Genomic DNA, 23,967 nt, shown 5'->3' on the forward strand with positions numbered 1-23,967 from the left:
AATGAATAATAATTATTAAAAAAAAAATGGAGAAAAAAAGTTTCAAAGGAGCTGGGTTGCAACATGACCAAGAGGGGACAACTCCTGCTGAAAGACTAATTGTCGAACTTTGCCTCTTTCCGGTAAAGGCAGACAACTCTGTTACGGCCAGGGGGGAATATAGAGTTGTTCCGAATGGTTACGTGCCCTTAGCACGGACTGAAGTTTAATTAGGACTGTGAAAGAGAGCTCCCCACGTTGAGAGACCGAAAAGAAGAATACAACACACAGAAAACTATGGAGCAAAAAAAAAAAAAAAAAGGCCAGATACAATGGAAATCAAGGGAAAGAATAACACAAAGATTAGCCAGAACAAGGGAGGCCATCGAGACAAGGGATAACTCTGTTGTGAGTGAAACGTGACGCGTCATTGAAGCGTGACGATCGGTGACTGTCTACACGTGTTAATTAGCCATGACGCCCCAACTCGGGCCAGACGGACCGTGCAAACAAATCTCATATGACGGAGAAAGAGTCCCGTTGTAAAACCAACATGGCGGGAATGACTACCAGCTTGCAGAAACTTTTCGGTGAATAAAAGAGTTGTCACAGCAACTCTTCACCGCCCTCAGATCAAAGGCTCGTAGAAATCTGTCGAAAAATGTGTAATTTGTGGCTTTATGTTTCTGGGACAAACTGGTTGAAAAATTTGTTTTAAAGGGGCAAGAATAGGGGGGGATAGGCAAATCCTCTAGGTAAAGAAAAGCATTTTTACTGAAAATATTCATGAACACCAGCGACCCAAACAAATAAATAAACGAAATGCAAGCAAACGAACAAACAAACAAACAAACAAACAAACAAACAAACGAACAAACAAAAACCAGCCCGTTACGAAAAAAACAATCTCTTCTTAGAATTAGTTCAGATGACACACTGAAAATATTCAGCCAGTCCTTTAATGTGGTATACAACAATCTTCTCTAATTAATCACAAGTCAATAGTGTTTCCAATGCAGATCAAAATGTATTTATTTTCATGGCATCATTCATTCTGTAAAAGCCACAAGAGAAAATAGATGGAAAAAAGATAATAGAATGGAAAACACAACGTCACACTAGCACGATTTTCAAGGCTACAATAAACTGGTTACAATGACACATTTTCAATTAATGTAGCTGACAAAGTGAAAACACAACCAGTCCTGTTGTTTTCCTTGACCCTGAAATGTGGGGTACATAAGCCCTTTGTAATTTCCAAGTTTTTGTCAAACATGTGAAAATTATACTGAAATCTGTTTGAAATATAACAAATCTACTTTAAAACCGTCGACGACAACATATGCTATGTAATAATCACATGAGACAGAGGAGTAAAAATGGATTGAAAAGCATTAGATTACTTTTCAACGATTCTTCAAGTAACTACATAGGTCTACATCTTCGAATGATAAAGGGCCGAAGTAAGAGCTCTAAAGCAGTGTAATAAGCGAGCGCTGTTGATAGCTATAGTTAGATCGCTTACTTCCCCTTGGCATTAGCGCACTGTCATTTAGTTATGATTTTAACTATAAACTAGGAATCTCTGCACATGGATGACGTCAGTTTAAGCATACCTAATGTATTTATAATACATTCTTTTTGAGACGGGTTGGGGGAGGGGAGCGGGAGGGGAGGGGTGGGGTGGGGGGGGGGGGGGGGTGGACGAACCATGTCATATCAATGAAGATCCCATTTCGCTGAAAATTCTAATTTCCTCGGTATCAGAGCATTTTTACTCCCCAAATTTCAGTGTCACGCTTACGAATGGATAAAACCCAAAATGGACGAAACGCCAGAGTCATAAAATGAGTTTGCACGTGTGTCATCTCTGTGATCGAGTTGACGTCATTGCCCAACTTGTGACGACATTATTCACACCAGACACGCTGCGATTTGCTGGCACGTTTACGACTGAATTTCTATTAGCCCGGGGAGTGCATAAAAAGGATGCGTTTTGTACTTCTCGTAGCGGACAGTAGTCAAATAAAAATGAATTCATTAACATGCGTGTGTAGAGCATTAATAGCGGTCGCGAATTCGTCGACACAAAGAAGAAACTGAAAGAGAGAAAAAGGGTTTAATGGGGGGGGGGGGGGGGGGGGGGGGGGGGTTAGCAGGCTGTCTGGGGGACACTTATGAACAATTCTTTTCGGTATTCTAAGGCACGGACATTAACATTTCTTTCATGTATAAGCCTTGCTTTTTTTCCTTGGGTTTTTCATGTGGGTTTTTTCAGTCCTAAACGGATACACTGTTGGGTCGTTGAGGGGGGAAACTGTTGGGTCGTTGAGGGGGGAAACTGTTGGGTCGTTGAGGGGGAAACCATAATTGTTCAAAGTGCATTTCAGACCACCGTGACTCCTTTCCCAGTCCTCGTTCCTACACACACACACACACACACACACACACACACATACACACGCACATATATACACACACTCACACTCACTCACACACGCACATACACACACACACACACACACTTCTTCTCTTCTTCTTCTGCGTTCGTGGGCTGAAACTCCCATGTACACTCGTGTTTTTGCAGAATTTTACGTGTATGACCGTTTTTACCCCGCCATTTAGGCAGCCATACGCCGCTTTCGGAGGAAGCATGCTGGGTATTTTCGTGTTTCTATAACCCACCGAACTCCGACATGGATTACAGGATCTTTTCCGTGCGCACTTGGTCTTGTGCTTGCGTGTACACACGAAGGGGGATAAGCCACTAGCAGGTCTGCACATAAGTTGACCTGGGAGATCGGAAAAATCTCCACACTTAACCCACCAGGCGGCCGCGGCCGGGATTCGAACCCTCGACCTTCCGATTAAGAGGCCGACGTCTTACCACCCCGCCACAGCGCCCGTCTGATCACACACACTTATTTGCATATACAACCGCGTATTACATTAATTATAATCCGGCACCCTAAACACGCACAAAGCTGCTCTCATTATGGATTAAGTCAGAGTTTCTTGCCGACTTTAAGAAAACAAATCATTTTGGTTTTTAGCCTTTCGATGTTGACCTGACTGTGGGACACCTGTGTTATCTTGGCCGCTTTAACTATGGATTATGTTGGGTATTTAAGAAAATACATCATGTGGGATGTTAGGCCTATCAATGCTGATCACCATACTGCGACACCTGGCCGCTCTAATCATGGATTATGTTGGGTATTTTACTTTTACTCGTCATTTGGGTTTTTAGGCCTATGCTGATTACCTTATGGATTAGGTAGGATTATTTTGACTTTAAGAAAATACATTACTTGGGTTTTTAGGCTTAAAATTATCACCTTCCTGCTATACCTGTGTTATCATGGCCGCTCCAATCATATGAGGGAATTGTTGCTGACGTGTACCTTTCTTGCTGTGTCAGCACAAATAGAGTCTCTTACTGGGCTCTATTTCTCATTGCGCGTGTTGATAAACCGCCCACAAGTCCGTCACACCGACACAAGTCCGTCACACCGACACAAGTCCGTCACACCGACACAAGTCCGTCACACCGACACAAGTCCGTCACACCGCCCACAAGTCCGTCACACCGACACAAGTCCGTCACACCGACACAAGTCCGTCACACCGACACAAGTCCGTCACACCGACACAAGTCCGTCACACCGACACAAGCTCCAGTTCAGTCCTACCAACAATCCTTTGACGTCGCTCCTAGCTGGACAGCCAGTCTACTGAAAAAAGCCACTGCAGGTAATTCTCTTTTGCTAGAGAACCAGGTATAACTTAGATCATCAGGACAGCCAGTCTACTAAAAAAAAGCCACTGCAGGTAATTCTCTTTTGCTAGAGAACCAGGTATAACCAAGATCATTAGGACAGCCAGTCTACTGAATAAAGCCATTGCAGTGGATTATCTTTGGCCAAAGAACCAAGTATAACCTCATTAGGACAGCCAGTCTACTGAATAAAGCCACTGCAGTGATTCGAAGTATCTTTGACCAAGTTTTACCTACATCATTCTCTGTCAGCAGAGCCACCAGGACAACAAGTGTAACCATGGCAAACTGGACCAGAGTACCCCTGCTTGTTCTACTGCTATGGAGTCACACCACGGCGGGCTTCTATCAACAGATGGTCGGCGGGAAGGTGACAGATCGACAGTCAATCACGTAACTATGAACCATCTGATCTCTTTTTTTTCTCTTTTTACATTTAGTCCAGTTTTTACTAAATGTTTTAACGTAGAGGGGGTAATGGAGACGAGGGTCGTGGTGAATGTGTGTGTGTGTGTGTGTGTGTGTGTGTGTGTGTGTGTGTGTGTGTGTGTGTGTGTGTGTAGAGCGATTCAGAGAAAACTACTGAACAGATCTTCATGAAACTTGACATGAGAGATCCTGAGTATGGTATCTCCAGACGGTTTTTTCATAATGTCTTTGATGACGTCATATCCGGCTTTTCGTGAAAGTTGAGGCGGCACTGGTTGAAATTGGTTGAAATGTTGGTCAATTAATCTTCGGCAAAGCCCGGTCTTTGGTATGGCATTTCAGCTTGGAGGCTTAAAAATTAATTGATGAGTTTGCTCATTAAAGTTGTCATTAAAATCGATTTTTTTGCAAACAGATTTAAAATTGATTGCATCGTATTCTTCATCACATTCTGAATCTAAAAATATTACATATGTCATGTTTACTCTTAAAATGTGATCACAATTAACGAAAATAGATTAATTAGTCTTATGATTACAATTTAAGAAATCGATCCAAAAATGATTTAATCTTATTCTTTATCATTTCCTGATTCAAAAAACATATAGATATGATAGGTTGTATTCAAAACAAGCTCAGAAAGTTAACAAGTATACAGAAAAGCGCGTAAACGACCTTCACTGGCATATAAAGTTTGGATAAAAGGACACGCGAATTAACGCTTTAATTTGGGTGCAAGATCTGTTGCAATACATTTTTTTGCCAAGTTTATAAAAATAAAAAAAAGAATGCATACAAGGTGTACCCATTTCCGTGGTTTTTTTTCTCCAGATTTATATTAAAGTTTTAGGCAGAGTGCTTAAGAAGCATGGAAGAGAAAATGAGTTTGATTGACATTGGATCACTCACCCGCGAGTCAGCCAACCAAAATGGGCGACAATTATTTTGCGACCAGACTAGCGGAATGCACTGGGTGTTCTCGCGGAAGGGACTTTAGCAGTGGGCATTTACCATTCACAAAACTTGTAAATCCTTTGCAAATAAATATACAGTATACTGCGAGTTTTTCAAACTCTCTCTCTATATACTGAAAGGCATAAATTCTGCAAATAGTGCATTGAACGATTTTGCTCTCAAACGAAAATCAGATTGAACCTGTAATTTGTAGTTGACATCTTGAGTGTCGGAGCAAATGTTTCATGCTGTCAGCGTGCGTTTTGAAGTATTGCTGATCCAGCCACAGCTCACTGTGCTAATAAAGACCATGGGCTGAACGGGAGACAATAACGTAAAAAAGATAGTGTATGGCCCTATGAAATGCAACTGGCTGTTTGGCTGTATCAGATATCGCAATCATGCCACGACTTGATGAAGGAGAGAGACTCAGCAAGCGATTGGGATGCTTAGAGCTGGCCAAAGCATTGAACGTGATGAACACTGAACGTTTTCCGAAATCATTGCGCTTAGACTCCGTCACCTTTTTTGAAAAATGGTCATTTCATGATGTTCTATTCAAAATCAATAAAGCGAAGGTTTATAAACACTAAAATGGCCAATAAATAAAATATTCAAACATTGAAAATATTCACCACCGAGTTGATTTTTTTTTGATTTTTAAAAGTTCAGTTTGCGGAATTTATGCCTCTCGGTATATATACATTTATGCACACAAGGAGCAGTTTTCATTTGAACAGCCTTCCTTTAAAGCTTTGCTTGCAAAAACGCCGTTTTCCCGCCACCATATGGCGTCTGTCATTTGTTTCTCAATGTGTTCCCATTTTCATTTCTTTATTGTCCTATAGTTCGAAATTGATTAACTCATCATTTTCTAGCGGTTTTCTACAAGTTGCATGAACATTAAATACAATTTGAATGACAAAACTAGGAGTGAAATGAAAATAGGTATTTAATACGCGCCACCCTTTAAGTTCCACCATGTAGTATCATAACAGCACTTTGATCATTCCGAAAAATAAACGAGTGTCATATTCCCTATAAAAACTGTGATATTGTTTTTCACAATGTATTATGATGAGGCGATGACAACTGCCAAATTGACAACACACTTAAAGAGAAAAAAACCATGCATAAGCCCTTCTTTATTTGCTAGCAAAAGTGTACAATACGTTTTCCTATTTCCTTCATATTGTTACAACATTACGAATTAGGAATGATGTTCTCTCTCTCTCTCTCTCTCTCTCTCTCTCTCTCTCTCTCTCTCTCTCTCTCTCTCTCTCTCTCTCTCTCTCTCTCTCTCTCTCTCTCCCTCTCTCTCTCTTTTTTTTCACACACACACACACACACACACTCAGACACACACACACACACACACACACACACACACACACGCACCGACACACACGCAAGTACACACACACACACACACACACACACACACACACACACACACACACACACACCCGCACACACACACGCACACACACCCGCACACACATTTTTGTTTTACTGGACTCTCAAAGATAGCTTAACTAAAGAACAAAGCAGACATGGCACGGAAATAAGTTTTGTTTCAAGGTTCTTGATCAAAATCTTCAGAAAAAAATGTTCTCTGTCCTTACAAAGGATATTAGTATGAATTATTGGTCAAAATGGAAGTTTGTTGTGACTTTTTTTGATTACACATGTAGTTTTTGGGACCGATCCTTCTTCCAGAAAAATAAAGAGAGAACTTTGTAGAATGTTTGTTTTATTCTAACAAGCCAAAGTTTTCACATTTAGGAACAGATTTGATTTTTTGGTAGATATTATAAGCACAAATTAAATCTCAGGAAAAAGGCAAGTTTTTTTACTTTGACAGATTTCTAAAAATCATTCCTGGGTAATTCTTAAAATGTTTATCTTTTACTGCACAAAGACACTATTTCTGTTGAAAATACAAAAGAGAGCAAGAAGATTGGACAATTAGTCTAGAAAATGGAATATGTCCCAATGACGGCACTGATGCTTAAAAATATGATTCTGAGAAAACAGCGTCAACATTTTCCAAAATGGTGTCGAATGTTTATAACATATTATGAAAATAATCATTTTATTGCAAGAAAGAGGTTGACAACGACAACATTACATTACACAACGATTATAATATGGTGTTCAAATTACCTAATAAAGCTGAGAACCCAAAACACGTTTTTGAACCAAACTTCCGTCCCATCTCTGACCTTAAATAGCAAAGGAACCAGAAGAATCTAAAACTCATGCAACAAGTTAACCATTATTACATAAATAAACATATTATTTTCTTTCTAAACACTTCTTAACTCCTTTATTTTGTGAAAACAAGTTTTCATTGAAATTCCAAACTTTGGGCATGTACTTCGAACCAAGCGGTTGCTTTAAAGAAGTGGCGATTCTGTGGAAACGCTTTGGTCAGACTTTCAAAATTCTTCATACTTTAAGTCATAATTGATGTATAAACGTGTGACAGCACAAGATTCCTTTATCAGTGTTTTGTAGGGACTTAAATAAAACTGAAAAAGAACGGAACATTTAGATTTTCTTTTTTTCATTACATGCCACAAACATTACGTCATTTGCACAATGACGTCATGGCATTGACTTTATTTTTTGCGATAAGTAAACACTTCAAACATATGCCGTTAGGTTTGCTTCAGGTTTTGTACACCAAAAATGCATTGTGAGCAAAAGTATGTGTCTTTTAGAAAGTAACCCCCTTTTTCTAAGTCGAGCATTTTTGCAGACAGTGACCCCCTTTGGAGACAGATTCTGTCATGAAAGCTGCCATTAGAAGTTCTTTGGAGACAGATTCTGTCATGAAAGCTGCCATTAGAAGTTCTTTGGAGACAGATTCTGTCATGAAAGCTGCCATTAGAAGTTCTTTGGAGACAGATTCTGTCATGAAAGCTGCCATTAGAAGTTCTTTGGAGACAGATTCTGTCATGAAAGCTGCCATTAGAAGTTCTTTGGAGACAGATTCTGTTATGAAAGCTGCCATTAGAAGTTCTTTGGAGACCTGTTTAGGATAGCATAGATACACTTCTTCACAAAGCAGCTTCCGTTTGTTGCAGAATTTGTTTAAAAAAAATGTTTGAACAATTATAAATAAGCAATTTTAAAATAAAAGGTTGAAATTACAGTCTAGGACATCCTTATCCGTAGAGAAGCATACCTTTTGAACTGTTTATGTGAAAACACGCGCTCAAGATACAAAACAAGAGGGATGAGACCCAGATCGTTCGACAAAAAAAGTAACACGGGTGGCTGTACTTAGTGCTGCGCCCTGACAAAACCAGGACAGTCAGGACAGTCAGGACAGTCAGGACAGTCAGGCGATTGCAAGTAGACTGAGTATGTTCAGCAAGTATAGTATGCACAATAACAATCTCAATTCAATTGAAAAGGTTCTTTCTTTATTTGGTGTTTAACGTCGTTTTCAACCACGAAGGTTATATCGCGACGAGGGAAAGGGGGAGATGGGATAGGGGAAAGGGGGGAGATGGGATAGAGCCACTTGTTAAGTGTTTCTTGTTCACAAAAGCACTAATCAAAAAATTGCTCCAGGGGCTTGCAACGTAGTACAATATATGACCTTACTGGGAGAATGCAAGTTTCCAGTACAAAGGACTAAACATTTCTTACATACTGCTTGACTAAAATCTTTACAAACATTGACTATATTCTATACAAGAACCACTTAACAAGGGTTAAAGGAGAAACAGAATCCGTTAGTCGCCTCATACGACATGCGGGGTGCAGAGAAATAAGGATGTGGAAAAGAAGACTTTTGGTAAGTGAAATAAAGGTGATGGATCCAGTCAGGTAGAAATAAGACAACAAGAAAAGAATTGGAAAACTGCAGGGAATAGTAGGGAGAGTTTTCTTGGAAGGAAATATAGGTGAAAGGACTGGTAAGGCAGAAATAAGACAAAAGAAGAGAAGAAACAGAACCGTTAGTCGCCTCTTACGACATGCTGGTTAGCATCGGGTAAATTCTTTCTAGTCCCAACCAATATGGGACTCCCCCCAACCCGCCGGGGGTAATTGAAAAGGTAAAAGCAGAGGACAATTACACAATTTCGTCAAAATGTGTGTACTTTGTTGGTAGATGTTTGATGGAACGTTAACTATGAACTTTTTTTTTTTTTAGCTGATATCCACAAACGTTTTATTCAATGCAGTTTTTATGACGAATGCCTTTGATGGCGTGTTATGGGACTAAGCATTAAAATCAAACAATTAAGAAATTCATTCGTTAGAACAACCCCCACTATGTACAGCAGCCATCGAGGCTTTGACTGTTGGTATGTCACGAAGTGAGGGACTGCTCTTGTAGTGTGCCGGGGTCCTGATTTGGCATATATGGTCCGCTGGACCCAACTGAAGGCAACATTTAACTAACTAACTTGTAGTGTGCCGATTTTCAAACCCGGGTAAGAACACTGCGTCTTTAAAAGCTGGGAACATTTTCAGGGTGCCGTCAGACGGGGTCTATCTGGTAACCATGGTAGCCGACCCCGATGACGGTCGTGTAGACCTGCGCCTGCGCATTAACTCCAAGTTGAACGACTTCACGGCGTACGGACAGGACGACGTCATAGGCGGCTTGACGGTCGCCATCCCCTTAAACGCGGGCGACAAGATCTACGCCGATCCGGACGGAGACTACGTCTGGGACAGCACTAGCCGGTTGGCTGCGGTGCTGGTGACTAGTGACAAGGTACACGTCTCTTTCTCTCTCTGCCTTGTTGGGTGCGGTGCTGGTGACTAGTGACAAGGTACACGTCTCTTTCTCTCTCTGCCCTCGTGTTGGGTGCGGTGCTGGTGTCTAGTGACAAGGTACACGTCTCTTTCTCTCTCTGCCCTGTTGGGTGCGGTGCTGGTGTCTAGTGACAAGGTACACGTCTCTTTCTCTCTCTGCCTTGTTGGGTGCGGTGCTGGTGACTAGTGACAAGGTACACGTCTCTTTCTCTCTCTGCCCTGTTGGGTGCGGTGCTGGTGACTAGTGACAAGGTACACGTCTCTTTCTCTCTCTGCCCTGTTGGGTGCGGTGCTGGTGTCTAGTGACAAGGTACACGTCTCTTTCTCTCTCTGTCCTGTTGGGTGCGGTGCTGGTGACTAGTGACAAGGTACACGTCTCTTTCTCTCTCTGCCCTGTTGGGTGCGGTGCTGGTGTCCAGTGACAAGGTACACGTCTCTTTCTCTCTCTGCCCTGTTGGGTGCGGTGCTGGTGTCTAGTGACAAGGTACACGTCTCTTTCTCTCTCTGTCCTGTTGGGTGCGGTGCTGGTGACTAGTGACAAGGTACACGTCTCTTTCTCTCTCTGCCCTGTTGGGTGTGGTGCTGGTGTCTAGTGACAAGGTACACGTCTCTTTCTCTCTCTGTCCTGTTGGGTGCGGTGCTGGTGACTAGTGACAAGGTACACGTCTCTTTATCTCTCTGCCCTGTTGGGTGCGGTGCTGGTGTCTAGTGACAAGGTACACGTCTCTTTCTCTCTCTGTCCTGTTGGGTGCGGTGCTGGTGACTAGTGACAAGGTACACGTCTCTTTCTCTCTCTGCCTTGTTGGGTGCGGTGCTGGTGACTAGTGACAAGGTACACGTCTCTTTCTCTCTCTGCCTTGTTGGGTGCGGTGCTGGTGTCTAGTGACAAGGTACACGTCTCTTTCTCTCTCTGCCCTGTTGGGTGTGGTGCTGGTGTCTAGTGACAAGGTACACGTCTCTTTCTCTCTCTGCCCTGTTGGGTGTGGTGCTGGTGACTAGTGACAAGGTACACGTCTCTTTCTCTCTCTGCCCTGTTGGGTGCGGTGCTGGTGACTAGTGACAAGGTACACGTCTCTTTCTCTCTCTGTCCTGTTGGGTGTGGTGCTGGTGACTAGTGACAAGGTACACGTCTCTTTCTCTCTCTGCCCTGTTGGGTGCGGTGCTGGTGTCTAGTGACAAGGTACACGTCTCTTTCTCTCTCTGCCCTGTTGGGTGTGGTGCTGGTGACTAGTGACAAGGTACACGTCTCTTTCTCTCTCTGCCCTGTTGGGTGTGGTGCTGGTGACTAGTGACAAGGTACACGTCTCTTTCTCTCTCTGTCCTGTTGGGTGCGGTGCTGGTGTCTAGTGACAAGGTACACGTCTCTTTCTCTCTCTCTAAGTCACTCGTGGTAAACGTTCATGTAACTGGTATCCTTGTCGGCCATTGCGAAGTACAGTGTGGGCGGAGAGAGGCTCAGCGTAATTAGTTGTGATATAGGTAGAATCTATCACTCTTGCTCCATATTCGTGGTCGTCCTGTTTGTATTGTTTCGTCGGGGCCCAGTTGCTGCGCTAGGCGCTAGGTAGCGCTGGGTGGTAGGCTAGTCCCTTAGCCCAGGGCCTGAAATCGGGCGCCACGGCAAATAGCGAAAAGCAATAGCTTGCCTACCAACCCACTCGATCCTGCTTTGATGTTCGAGGTACACTATCCACTTTATCTTTCACTTTTGGGAAATTAGGCGCATCAATCAAATTGAGGATATTTGCCCTATACAGGGATTTCCTCATGAACTTGCAGAAGAAGAAGAAGAAGAAACATATGACACAACTTACGCAACCCTTGATTGGGTAATGAAGTACTATCTTTCTAACGGTACTATCTTCCTAACTAACGGAGTCAGGCTCAACTTAACTTGTCTCTACCCACCACGGTCATTTCACAACACTGTCAAGTTGACTTGCTCTGTATTCCAAGACTCAAGACTCAAAATGTGACTGTCCTTGTAAAAACAAGGACAATTGCCATGCAGTGTCAGGCGATAAAATACATCACATTTACTAAGAATTATGAATTGCACAACCAACAACACTAAACCGTATCACATTTACTAAGAATTATGAATTGCACTTAAAACCAACAACACTTAACCGTATCACATTCACTAAGAATTTAGAGTTGCACTATAGCCAGGGATGGCCAGATCTCAAAATTTTAAATCGCCAGGCGGGCGAGTAACTTCAATAAAGTCACTAGCCCGCCAGAGATTTCGCTGGCCCGGTACATATCACAGTTGCTGCATCTGGAGTGTGTATGGCTTTGAAACTCGCTGTTACAACCAGAAGTGTTGCATTTGACCAGAATTTTCACTGGCCAGCCGGGCGAGTTGCCAGGCGGTTTCTACTAGCCCAGCGGATTTTTTACTCGCCCTTGGCGATCGGGCGGACGATTTAGCCCTCCCTGAAAACGCATCTAAAAATTCTAATTTGTTATCCAGAGTACCTTCAGAACACTGAGATGCAGTCTAGAGGCCTGGATGAGCAATGTACATTCTGAGCCGTATTTCTACCGATCGCTCCAGAGCAATGGCGAGTGGGTTCTTAACACTGGGAACCTGTACTATATCACAGTGCCGTCCTATGGAATGTACTGGGTGTCTGCTCGCCCCGATGCTGGCGATAAAACCATGACCATTATGGTGAAGGTATACATGTATATGTGTATTTGTTTGCATGCGTGTTTGTGTGCGTGCGTGTGTGTGTGTGTGCGTGCATGCGTGCGTGCGTGTGTGTGTGTGTGTGTGTGTGTACGGTGTGCGTGTGTGTTCGTGTTTGTGTGTGTGTGTGTGTCTGTGTGTGCGTGTGTGTGTGTGTGTGTGTGTGTGTGTGTGTTCGTGTGTGTGTGTGCGTGTGTGTGTGTGTGTGTGTGGGGGGGGGGTGCTTTGACTGCACGAGACACTCAATGTCCATGTTGTCATTGTGCAGCAAAAGTTCGGGGAATACATGTCGGGGGAACTATTCCGAGTGTTCCTGCATGAAGAGGACATTGCTTTGTCTGCGTCAGGAGCCTTCATGCTGAGCCCTGACTACCCGGTCTGTACCTGCGCGCTCTTCCCTCTTTCTTCTTCATGCTGAGCCCTGACTACCCGGTCTGTACCTGCCCGCTCTTCCCTCTTTCTTCTTCATGCTGAGCCCTGACTACCCGGTCTGTACCTGCACGCTCTTCCCTCTTTCTTCTTCATGCTGAGCCCTGACTACCAGGTCTGTACCTGCACGCTCTTCCCTCTTTCTTCTTCATGCTGAGCCCTGACTACCCGGTCTCTACCTGCACGCTCTTCCCTCTTTCTTCTTCATGCTGAGCCCTGACTACCAGGTCTGTACCTGCACGCTCTTCCCTCTTTCTTCTTCATGCTGAGCCCTGACTACCCGGTCTCTACCTGCACGCTCTTCCCTCTTTCTTCTTCATGCTGAGCCCTGACTACCAGGTCTGTACCTGCACGCTCTTCCCTCTTTCTTCTTCATGCTGAGCCCTGACTACCCGGTCTCTACCTGCACGCTCTTCCCTCTTTCTTCTTCATGCTGAGCCCTGACTACCCGGTCTGTACCTGCACGCTCTACCCTCTTTCTTCTTCATGCTGAGCCCTGACTACCCGGTCTGTACCTGCACGCTCTTCCCTCTTTCTTCTTCATGCTGAGCCCTGACTACCCGGTCTGTACCTACACGCTCTTCCCTCTTTCTTCTTCATGCTGAGCCCTGACTACCCGGTCTGTACCTGCCCGCTCTTCCCTCTTTCTTCTTCATGCTGAGCCCTGACTACCCGGTCTGTACCTGCACGCTCTTCCCTCTTTCTTCTTCATGCTGAGCCCTGACTACCCGGTCTGTACCTACACGCTCTTCCCTCTTTCTTCTTCATGCTGAGCCCTGACTACCCGGTCTGTACCTGCACGCTCTACCCTCTTTCTTCTTCATGCTGAGCCCTGACTACCCGGTCTGTACCTGCACGCTCTTCCCTCTTTCTTCTTCATGCTGAACCCTGACTACCAGGTCTGTACCTGCACGCTCTACCCTCTTTCTTCTTCATGCTGAGCCCTGACTACCCGGTCTGTACCTGCACGCTCTACCCTCTTTCTTCTTCATGCTGAGCCCTGACTACCCGGTCTGTACCTGCACGCTCTTCCCTCTTTCTTCTTCATGCTGAGCCCTGACTACCAGGTCTCTACCTGCACGCTCTTCCCTCTTTCTTCTTCATGCTGAGCCCTGACTACCCGGTCTGTACCTGCACGCTCTTCCCTCTTTCTTCTTCATGCTGAGCCCTGACTACCAGGTCTCTACCTGCACGCTCTTCCCTCTTTCTTCTTCATGCTGAGCCCTGACTACCAGGTCTCTACCTGCACGCTCTTCCCTCTTTTTTCTTCATGCTGAGCCCTGACTACCAGGTCTGTACCTGCACGCTCTTCCCTCTTTCTTCTTCATGCTGAGCCCTGACTACCAGGTCTCTACCTGCACGCTCTTCCGTCTTTCTTCTTCTCCTCTTTGCTCTTGTTCTTCGTGTCACTCGTGTTCGTCTTGATCTTGAAACAAAGAAAAAAATACCAAGACGATGTTGGTTGGTCGATAAATAAATGAAGATATTTGTAAAACAAAAAGAAAGAATAGGAAGTCCACGTGTGACACTGGAATTGCACATTGGCCTGTTCAGTGAGGACATGTGACTGTTCGGTGAGGACATGTGACTGTTCAGTGAAGACATGTGACTGTTCGGTGAGGACATGTGACTGTTCAGTGAAGACATGTGACTGTTCGGTGAGGACATGTGACTGTTCGGTGAGGACATGTGACTGTTCAGTGAGGACATGTGACTGTTCGGTGAGGACATGTGACTGTTCAGTGAAGACATGTGACTGTTCAGTGAGGACATGTGACTGTTCGGTGAGGACATGTGACTGTTTAGTGAGAACATGTGACTGTTCGGTGAGGACATGTGACTGTTCAGTGAGGACATGTGACTGTTCAGTGAGGACATGTGACTGTTCGGTGAGGACATGTGACTGTTCAGTGAAGACATGTGACTGTTCAGTGAGGACATGTGACTGTTCGGTGAGGACATGTGACTGTTCAGTGAGGACATGTGACTGTTCGGTGAGGACATGTGACTGTTCAGTGAGGACATATGACTGTTCAGTGAAGACATGTGACTGTTCGGTGAGGACATGTGACTGTTCAGTGAAGACATGTGACTGTTCGGTGAGGACATGTGACTGTTCGGTGAGGACATGTGACTGTTCGGTGTGGACATGTGACTGTTCAGTGAGGACATGTGACTGTTTGGTGAGGACATGTGACTGTTCAGTGAGGACATGTGACTGTTCGGTGAAGACATGTTCGGTGAGGACATGTAACTGTTCGGTGAGGACATGTGACTGTTCAGTGAGGACATGTGACTGTTCAGTGAGGACATGTGACTGTTCAGTGAGGACATGTGACTGATCGGTGAGGACATGTGACTGTTGGGCGGGGATATAGCTCAGTTGGTAGCGCGCTGGATTTGTATTCAGTTGGCCGCTGTCAGCGTGAGTTCGATCCCAGGTTCGGCGGAAATTTATTTCAGAGTCAACTTTGTGTGCAGACTCTCTTCGGTGTCCGAACTCCCCCCCGTGTACACTACATTGGGTGTGCACGTTAAAGATCCCACGATTGACAAAAGGGTCTTTCCTGGCAAAATTGCTTAGGCACAGTTAATAATTGTCTACCTATACCCGTGTGACTTGGAATAATAGGCCATGAAAGGTAAAATATGCGCCGAAATGGCTGCAATTACTGGCCGTATAAAATTTCATCTCACACGGCATCACTGCAGAGCGCCTAGAACTGTACCCACGGAATATGCGCGATATAAGCCTCATTGATTGATGTTCGGTGAGGACATGTGACTGTTCAGTGAAGACATGTGACTGTTCGGTGAGGACATGTGACTGTTCAGTGAGGACATGTGACTGCTCAGTGAAGACATGTGACTGTTCGGTGAGGACATGTGACTGTTCGGTGAGGACATGTGACTGTTCAGTGAAGACATGTGACTGTTCGGTGAGGACATGTGATTGTTCAGTGAAGACATGTGACTGTTCGGTGAAGACATGTGACTGTTCGGTGAGGACATGTGCCTGTTCAGTGAAGACATGTGACTGTTCGGTGAGGACATGTGCCTGTTCAGTGAAGACATGTGACTGTTCGGTGAGGACATGTGACTGTTCGGTGAGGACATGTGACTGTTAAGTGAGGACATGTGACTGTTCGGTGAGGACATGTGACTGTTCAGTGAGGACATGTGACTGTTCGGTGAGGACATGTGACTGTTCAGTGAAGACATGTGACTGTTCGGTGAGGATATGTGACTGTTCAGTGAAGACATGTGACTGTTTAGTGAGGACATGTGACTGTTCGGTGAGGACATGTGACTGATCAGTGAGAACATGTGACTGTTCAGTGAGGACATGTGACTGTTCGGTGAGGACATGTGACTGTTCAGTGAGGACATATGACTGTTCAGTGAGGACATGTGACTGTTCTTTGAGTACATGTGACTGTTCAGTGAGGACATGTGACTGTTCAGTGAGGACATGTGACTGTTCAGTGAAGACATGTGACTGTTCAGTGAGGACATGTGACTGTTCAGTGAGGACATGTGACTGTTCAGTAAGGACATGTGACTGTTCGGTGTGGACATGAGACTGTTCGGTGAAGACATGTGACTGTTCGGTGAGGACATGTGACTGTTCGGTGAGGACATGTGACTGTTCGGTGTGGACATGTGACTGTTCGGTGAGGACATGTGACTGTTCGGTGAGGACATGTGACTGTTCAGTGAGGACATGTGACTGTTCAGTGAGGACATGTGACTGTTCAGTGAGGACATGTGACTGTTCGGTCACACACACACACATGTGTACAGACATGTGACTGTTTCATATAGAGTGGTGTACAGACATGTGACTGTTCCATATAGAATGGTGTACAGACTTGTGACTGTTACATACAGAGTGGTGTACAGACATGTGACTGTTCCATAAAGAGTGGTGTACAGACTTGTGACTGTTACATACAGAGTGGTGTACAGACATGTGACTGTTCCATAAAGAGTGGTGTACAGACATGTGACTGTTCCATAAAGAGTGGTGTACAGACATGTGACTGTTCCATATAGAGTGGTGTACAGACTTGTGACTGTTACATACAGAGTGGTGTACAGACATGTGACTGTTCCATACAGAGTGGTGTACAGACATGTGACTGTTCCATAAAGAGTGGTGTACAGACATGTGACTGTTCCATAAAGAGTGGTGTACTGACATGTGACTGTTTCATATAGAGTGGTGTCCAGACATGTGACTGTTTCATATAGAGTGGTGTACAGACATGTGACTGTTCCATATAGAGTGGTGTACAGACATGTGATTGTTCCATATGGAGTGGTGTACAGACATGTGACTGTTCCATATAGAGTGGTGTACAGACATGTGACTGTTCCATATAGAGTGGTGTACAGACATGTGACTGTTCCATATAGGGTGGTGTACAGACATGTGACTGTTCCACATAGAGTGGTGTACAGACATGTGACTGTTCCACATAGAGTGGTGTACAGACATGTGACTGTTCCATACAGAGTGGTGTACAGACATGTGACTGTTCCATATAGAAGGGTGTACAGACATGTGACTGTTACATATAGAGAGGTGTACAGACTTGTGACTGTTACATATAGAGAGGTGTACAGACATGACTCTTGCAGATTTTCATGGAGAGTGAAGACATGAAGTCCCAACATCGAAAATTGGAGACCGGCACCATCCTCTCTTTTGTGAAACTGAAGGAACAGGGATACGCCTACACGGCGCGTGTGAATCAGACCGGGCGGTATTCCTCAAACACTCGGCTGGGCTTTCACTACCCCAACACCGACAAGGGAAACATGTACGATACGGGTGCTAAGTTCTGGAGTATCCGCAAGGCCGGAGTCTACATCGTGTCGATACGCGGAGATCCCGTCGGCAACGGCAGCTTGGTCCTTCGCTTGATGCTCAAATACAAACAGATCTTCAGGTCGGTATGACCCAGCTAAGGTCACTCTCTTGATGCGCAATGACGTCTAGATCGTCAGGTCGGTATGGCCCAGCTAAGGTCACTCTCTTGATGCGCAATGATGCCCAGATCTTCAGGTCGGTATGACCCAGCTAAGGTCACTCTCTTGATGCGCAATGACGTCTAGATCGTCAGGTCGGTATGACCCAGCTAAGGTCACTCTCTTGATGCGCAATGACGTCTAGATCTTCAGGTCGGTATGGCCCAGCTAAGGTCACTCTCTTGATGCGCAATGACGCCCAGAACTTCAGGTCGGTATGACCCAGCTAAGGTCACTAACTTGATTCGCAATGACGTCTAGATCGTCAGGTCGGTATAACCCAGCTAAGGTCACTCTCTTTATGCGCAATGATGCCCAGATCTTCAGGTCGGTATGACCCAGCTAAGGTCACTCTCTTGATGCGCAATGACGTCTAGATCTTCAGGTCGGTATGGTCCAGCTAAGGTCACTTTCTTTATTCGCAATGACGTCTAGATGGTCAGGTCGGTATGACCCAGCTAAGGTCACTCTCTTGATGCACAATGACGTCCAGATCGTCAGGTCGGTATGGCCCAGCTAAGGTCACACTCTCGATGCGCAATGACGTCCAGATCGTCAGGTCGGTATGGCCCAGCTAAGGTCACTCTCTTGATTAGCAATGACGTCAAGATCGTCAGGTCGGTATGACCCAGCTAAGGTCACTCTCTTTATTCGCAATGACGTCTAGATCGTCAGGTCGGTATGACCCAGCTAAGGCCACTCTCTTGATGCGCAATGACGTCTAGATCGTCAGGTCGGTATGACCCAGCTATAATCACTCTCCAGGTGCGCAATGAGTTTCTCTAACATGATTGTTTGAAGAATGTGATGTCAGATGGTTTCCCTAGCATGATTGTTTGAAGAATGTGATAAATCAGATGTTCTCCCTAACATGATTGTTTGAAGAATGTGATAAATCAGATGGTCTCCCTAACATGATTGTTTGAAGAATGTGATCAATCAGATGGTCTCCATAACATGATTGTTTGAAGGATGTGATAAATCAGATGGTCTCCCTAACATGATTGTTTGAAAAATGTGATAAATCAGATGGTCTCCCTAACATGATTGTTTGAAGGATGTGATAAATCAGATGGTCTCCCTAACATGATTGTTTGAAGGATGTGATAAATCAGATGGTCTCCCTAACATGATTGTTTGAAGAATGTGATAAATCAGATGGTCTCCCTAACATGATTGTTTGAAGAATGTGAGAAATCAGATGGTCTCCCAAACATGATTGTTTGAAGAATGAGATGTCAGATGGTCTCCCTAACATGATTGTTTGAAGAATGAGATGTCAGATGGTCTCCGTAACATGATTGTTCGAAGAATGAGATGTCAGATGGTCTCCCTAACATGATTGTTTGAAGAATGTGATGTCAGATGGTCTCCCTAACATGATTGTTTGAAGAATGTGATAAATCAGATGGTCTCCCTAACATGATTGTTTGAAGAATGTGATAAATCAGATGGTCTCCCTAACATGATTGTTTGAAGAATGAGATGTCAGATGGTCTCCCTAACATGATTGTTCGAAGAATGAGATGTCAGATGGTCTCCCTAACATGATTGTTTGAAGAATGTGATAAATCAGATGGTCTCCCTAACATGATTGTTTGAAGAATGTGATAAATCAGATGGTCTCCCAAACATGATTGTTTGAAGAATGAGATGTCAGATGGTCCCCCAAACATGATTGTTCGAAGAATGAGATGTCAGATGGTCTCCCTAACATGATTGTTTGAAGAATGTGATAAATCAGATGGTCTCCCTAACATGATTGTTTGAAGAATGTGATAAATCAGATGGTCTCCCAAACATGATTGTTTGAAGAATGTGATGTCAGATGGTCTCCCTAACATGATTGTTTGAAGAATGTGATGTCAGATGGTCTCTCTAATATGATTGTTTGAAGAATGTGATAAATCAGATGGTCTCCCTAACGTGATTGTTTGAAGAATGTGATAAATCAGATGGTCTCCCTAACATGATTGTTTGAAGAATGAGATGTCAGATGGTCTCCCTAACATGATTGTTCGAAGAATGAGATGTCAGATGGTCTCCCTAACATGATTGTTTGAAGAATGTGATGTCAGATGGTCTCCCTAAAATGATTGTTTGAAGAATATGATAAAATCAGATGGTCTCCTTAGCATGATTGTTTGAAGAATGTGATGTCAGATGGTCTCCCTAACATGATTGTTTGAAGAATGAGATTTCAGATGGTCTCCCTAACATGATTGTTTGAAGAATAAGATGTCAGATGGTCTCCCTAACATGATTGTTTGAAGAATGTGATGTCAGATGGTCTCCCTAACATGATTGTTTGAAGAATGTGATGTCAGATGGTCTCCCTAACATGATTGTTTGAAGAATGTGATGAATCAGATGGTCTCCCTAACATGATTGTTTGAAGAATGTGATGTCAGATGGTCTCCCTAGCATGATTGTTCGAAGAATGTGATAAATCAGACGGTCTCCCTAACATGATTGTTCGAAGAATGTGATAAATCAGACGGTCTCCCTAACATGATTGTTTGAAGAATGTGATGTCAGACGGGTCTCCCTAACATGATTGTTCGAAGAATGTGATAAATCAGACGGTCTCCCTAACATGATTGTTCGAAGAATGTGATAAATCAGATGGTCTCCCTAACATGATTGTTTGAAGAATGTGATAAATCAGGTGGTCTCCCTAGCATGATTGTTTGAAGAATGTGATGTCAGATGGTCTCCCTAACATGATTGTTTGAAGAATGTGATGTCAGATGGTCTCCCTAACATGATTGTTTGAAGGATGTGATAAATCAGATGGTCTCCCTAGCATGATTGTTTGAAGAATGTGATAAATCAGATGGTCTCCCTAGCATGATTGTTTGAAGAATGTGATGTCAGATGGTCTCCCTAACATGATTGTTTGAAGAATGTGATGTCAGATGGTCTCCCTAACATGATTGTTTGAAGAATGTGATGTCAGATGGTCTCCCTAACATGATTGTTTGAAGAATGTGATGTCAGATGGTCTCCCTAACATGATTGTTTGAAGAATGTGATGAATCAGATGGTCTCCCTAACACGATTGTTTGAACAATGTGATGTCAGATGGTCTCCCTAACATGATTGTTTGAAGAATGTGATGTCAGATGGTCTCCCTAACATGATTGTTTGAAGAATGTGATGAATCAGATGGTCTCCCTAACACGATTGTTTGAACAATGTGATGTCAGATGGTCTCCCTAACATGATTGTTTGAAGAATGTGATGTCAGATGGTCTCCCTAACATGATTGTTTGAAGAATGTGATGAATCAGATGGTCTCCCTAACATGATTGTTTGAAGAATGTGATGAATCAGATGGTCTCCCTAGCATGATTGTTTGAAGAATGTGATGTCAGACGGTCTCCCTAACATGATTGTTTGAAGAATGTGATGTCAGACGGTCTCCCTAACATGATTGTTTGAAGAATGTGATGTCAGATGGTCTCCCTAACATGATTGTTTGAAGAGTGTGATGTCAGATGGTCTCCCTAACATGATTGTTTGAAGAATGTGATGTCAGATGGTCTCCCTAACATGATTGTTTGAAGAATGTGATGAATCAGATGGTCTCCCTAACACGATTGTTTGAACAATGTGATGTCAGATGGTCTCCCTAACATGATTGTTTGAAGAATGTGATGTCAGATGGTCTCCCTAACATGATTGTTTGAAGAATGTGATGAATCAGATGGTCTCCCTAACATGATTGTTTGAAGAATGTGATGAATCAGATGGTCTCCCTAACATGATTGTTTGAAGAATGTGATGTCAGATGGTCTCCCTAACATGATTGTTTGAAGAATGTGATGAATCAGATGGTCTCCCTAACATGATTGTTTGAAGAATGTGATGTCAGATGGTCTCCCTAACATGATTGTTTGAAGAATGTGATGAATCAGATGGTCTCCATAACATGATTGTTTGAAGAATGTGATGTCAGATGGTCTCCCTAACATGATTGTTTGAAGAATGTGATAAATCAGATGGTCTCCCTAACATGATTGTTTGAAAAATGTGATAAATCAGATGGTCTCCCTAACATGATTGTTTGAAGGATGTGATAAATCAGATGGTCTCCCTAACATGATTGTTTGAAGGATGTGATAAATCAGATGGTCTCCCTAACATGATTGTTTGAAGAATGTGATAAATCAGATGGTCTCCCTAACATGATTGTTTGAAGAATGAGATGTCAGATGGTCTCCCTAACATGATTGTTTGAAGAATGTGATGTGAGATGGTCTCCCTAACATGATTGTTTGAAGAATGTGATGTCAGATGGTCTCCTTAACATGATTGTTTGAAGAATGTGATAAATCAGATGGTCTCCCTAACATGATTGTTTGAAGAATGTGATGTCAGATGGTCTCCCTAACATGATTGTTTGAAGAATGTGATGAATCAGATGGTCTCCCTAACATGATTGTTTGAAGAATGTGATGTCAGATGGTCTCCCTAACATGATTGTTTGAAGAATGTGATAAATCAGATGGTCTCCCTAACATGATTGTTTGAAGAATGTGATAAATCAGATGGTCTCCCTAACATGATTGTTCGAAGAATGTGATAAATCAGATGGTCTCCCTAACATGATTGTTTGAAGAATGTGATGTCAGACGGTCTGATATTATGCAGGTCGTTCGCCGAGGACGGAAATCCGAGCGGCCAGACCGCCGTGTTCAAATTCCAGCTGCACGACTGGATTTCTGTGAATGGTGACATTGGAGGGTCCGACGTCGATGTGTCAACCATGGTGTCTATCGCCTTCGTCGCCTCGGAATAGCACCAATAGTAATCAGGAGCGACCAGTAGGTTTTCACAAGTCCTATTTGGTTTAAACAGTGTTTATTTAACAATTCATAGATAATTCAACATAATACATGTCAAGGGTCAACAACAAGCCCAAGCTTATGGTGGTGATCCTATCAAAGCTCTGTTATAGTTCGATCCTTGCATTGCAATGACTTGTGTGTCCTAGTTATGAGCGCACTACTAGCTAGCAAAAAACGTCATCTACGTTATACTGTCCGGGCGTACTCCTTAAGTGCTCTTCACATGGCAGGCTTGCAACCAACTTTTGCCCAACTTTCAAGCGATTTTAATCGGTGGCAAGTCAAATCAAAATGGCTGCCCATGTGAACAGCACACACTCACAAACCAGATAACCAGTTCTAAGCGACTGAAATCGCTTGAAAGTTGGGCAAAAGTTGGTTGCAAAGTCTGCCATGTGAACAGCACTTAAGGAGTACGCCCGGACAGTATAACGTAGATGACGTATTTTGCTAGCTAGTATTGCGCTCATAACTAGGACACACAAGTCATTGCTATGTATTGAAGTGCGGCGGAAAGCTCACGGCAGACCATAACAGAGTTGGACAATTTAACCTCTGCACTTTATTGTATTAACTGCAAGACCCTTGGACAAGTGAAAACTGAAATGTCGCTTCTGGTTGACATTGAGCGCGTGGTGGTGCTGCGCTTTTCTGTCAGCCTACCTCTGCGAGACTCGGCGCCATGCCATCTTTCTGCTCCATCTTTCTGCTCCATCTTTCTGCTCAATAAAGATGACTATCTTCCCGTCAAAACCGTCTTTTCAGTCATGTTGAGAGATAGTGCTTACAAACAAACACAAGCAAGGTTGAAAGACAAAAGAATTGTGTACTCACCGATACAAGGAAAGCTCAATATTACGAATTTTCGCTTATGAAAGCTTCATCAGGTAACAAACAGTTTGCTTTTTGTTGTCCTGTGTTTTTGTTACCTGATGAAGCTTTTCTTAAAGGCACAGTAAGCCTCCCGTAAACCATCACAGAGCTCCCCGAGCGTCTAAATACAGTACAAGCATACTTCCATTTGAACGCTCACC

General features: G+C 43.7%; 1 protein-coding gene across 3 annotated transcripts; it reads left to right on the forward strand.

The window, feature by feature from the left end:
• The first annotated feature begins 3,412 nt into the window (after positions 1-3,412).
• Positions 3,413-23,686, forward strand: LOC138947827 (uncharacterized). Of its 3 annotated transcripts, none has more exons than XM_070319382.1 (7): positions 3,413-3,732; positions 4,010-4,150; positions 9,635-9,881; positions 12,399-12,605; positions 12,886-12,993; positions 17,691-18,001; positions 22,737-23,686. In XM_070319382.1, exons 2-7 carry the CDS (start codon positions 4,038-4,040, stop codon positions 22,882-22,884), a joined length of 1,134 nt encoding a protein of 377 aa, XP_070175483.1. In that variant the 5' UTR covers positions 3,413-3,732; positions 4,010-4,037; the 3' UTR covers positions 22,885-23,686. The 3 variants fall into 3 exon arrangements, with proteins under 3 accessions (XP_070175483.1, XP_070175482.1, XP_070175484.1); XM_070319381.1 differs by having other exon boundaries at positions 3,414-3,732; positions 4,013-4,150; XM_070319383.1 differs by having other exon boundaries at positions 3,717-3,810; positions 4,013-4,150.
• Positions 23,687-23,967: the final 281 nt, after the last annotated feature.

This window comes from Littorina saxatilis, linkage group LG14, assembly GCF_037325665.1.
Source record: "Littorina saxatilis isolate snail1 linkage group LG14, US_GU_Lsax_2.0, whole genome shotgun sequence".
Taxonomy (NCBI): domain Eukaryota; kingdom Metazoa; phylum Mollusca; class Gastropoda; order Littorinimorpha; family Littorinidae; genus Littorina; species Littorina saxatilis.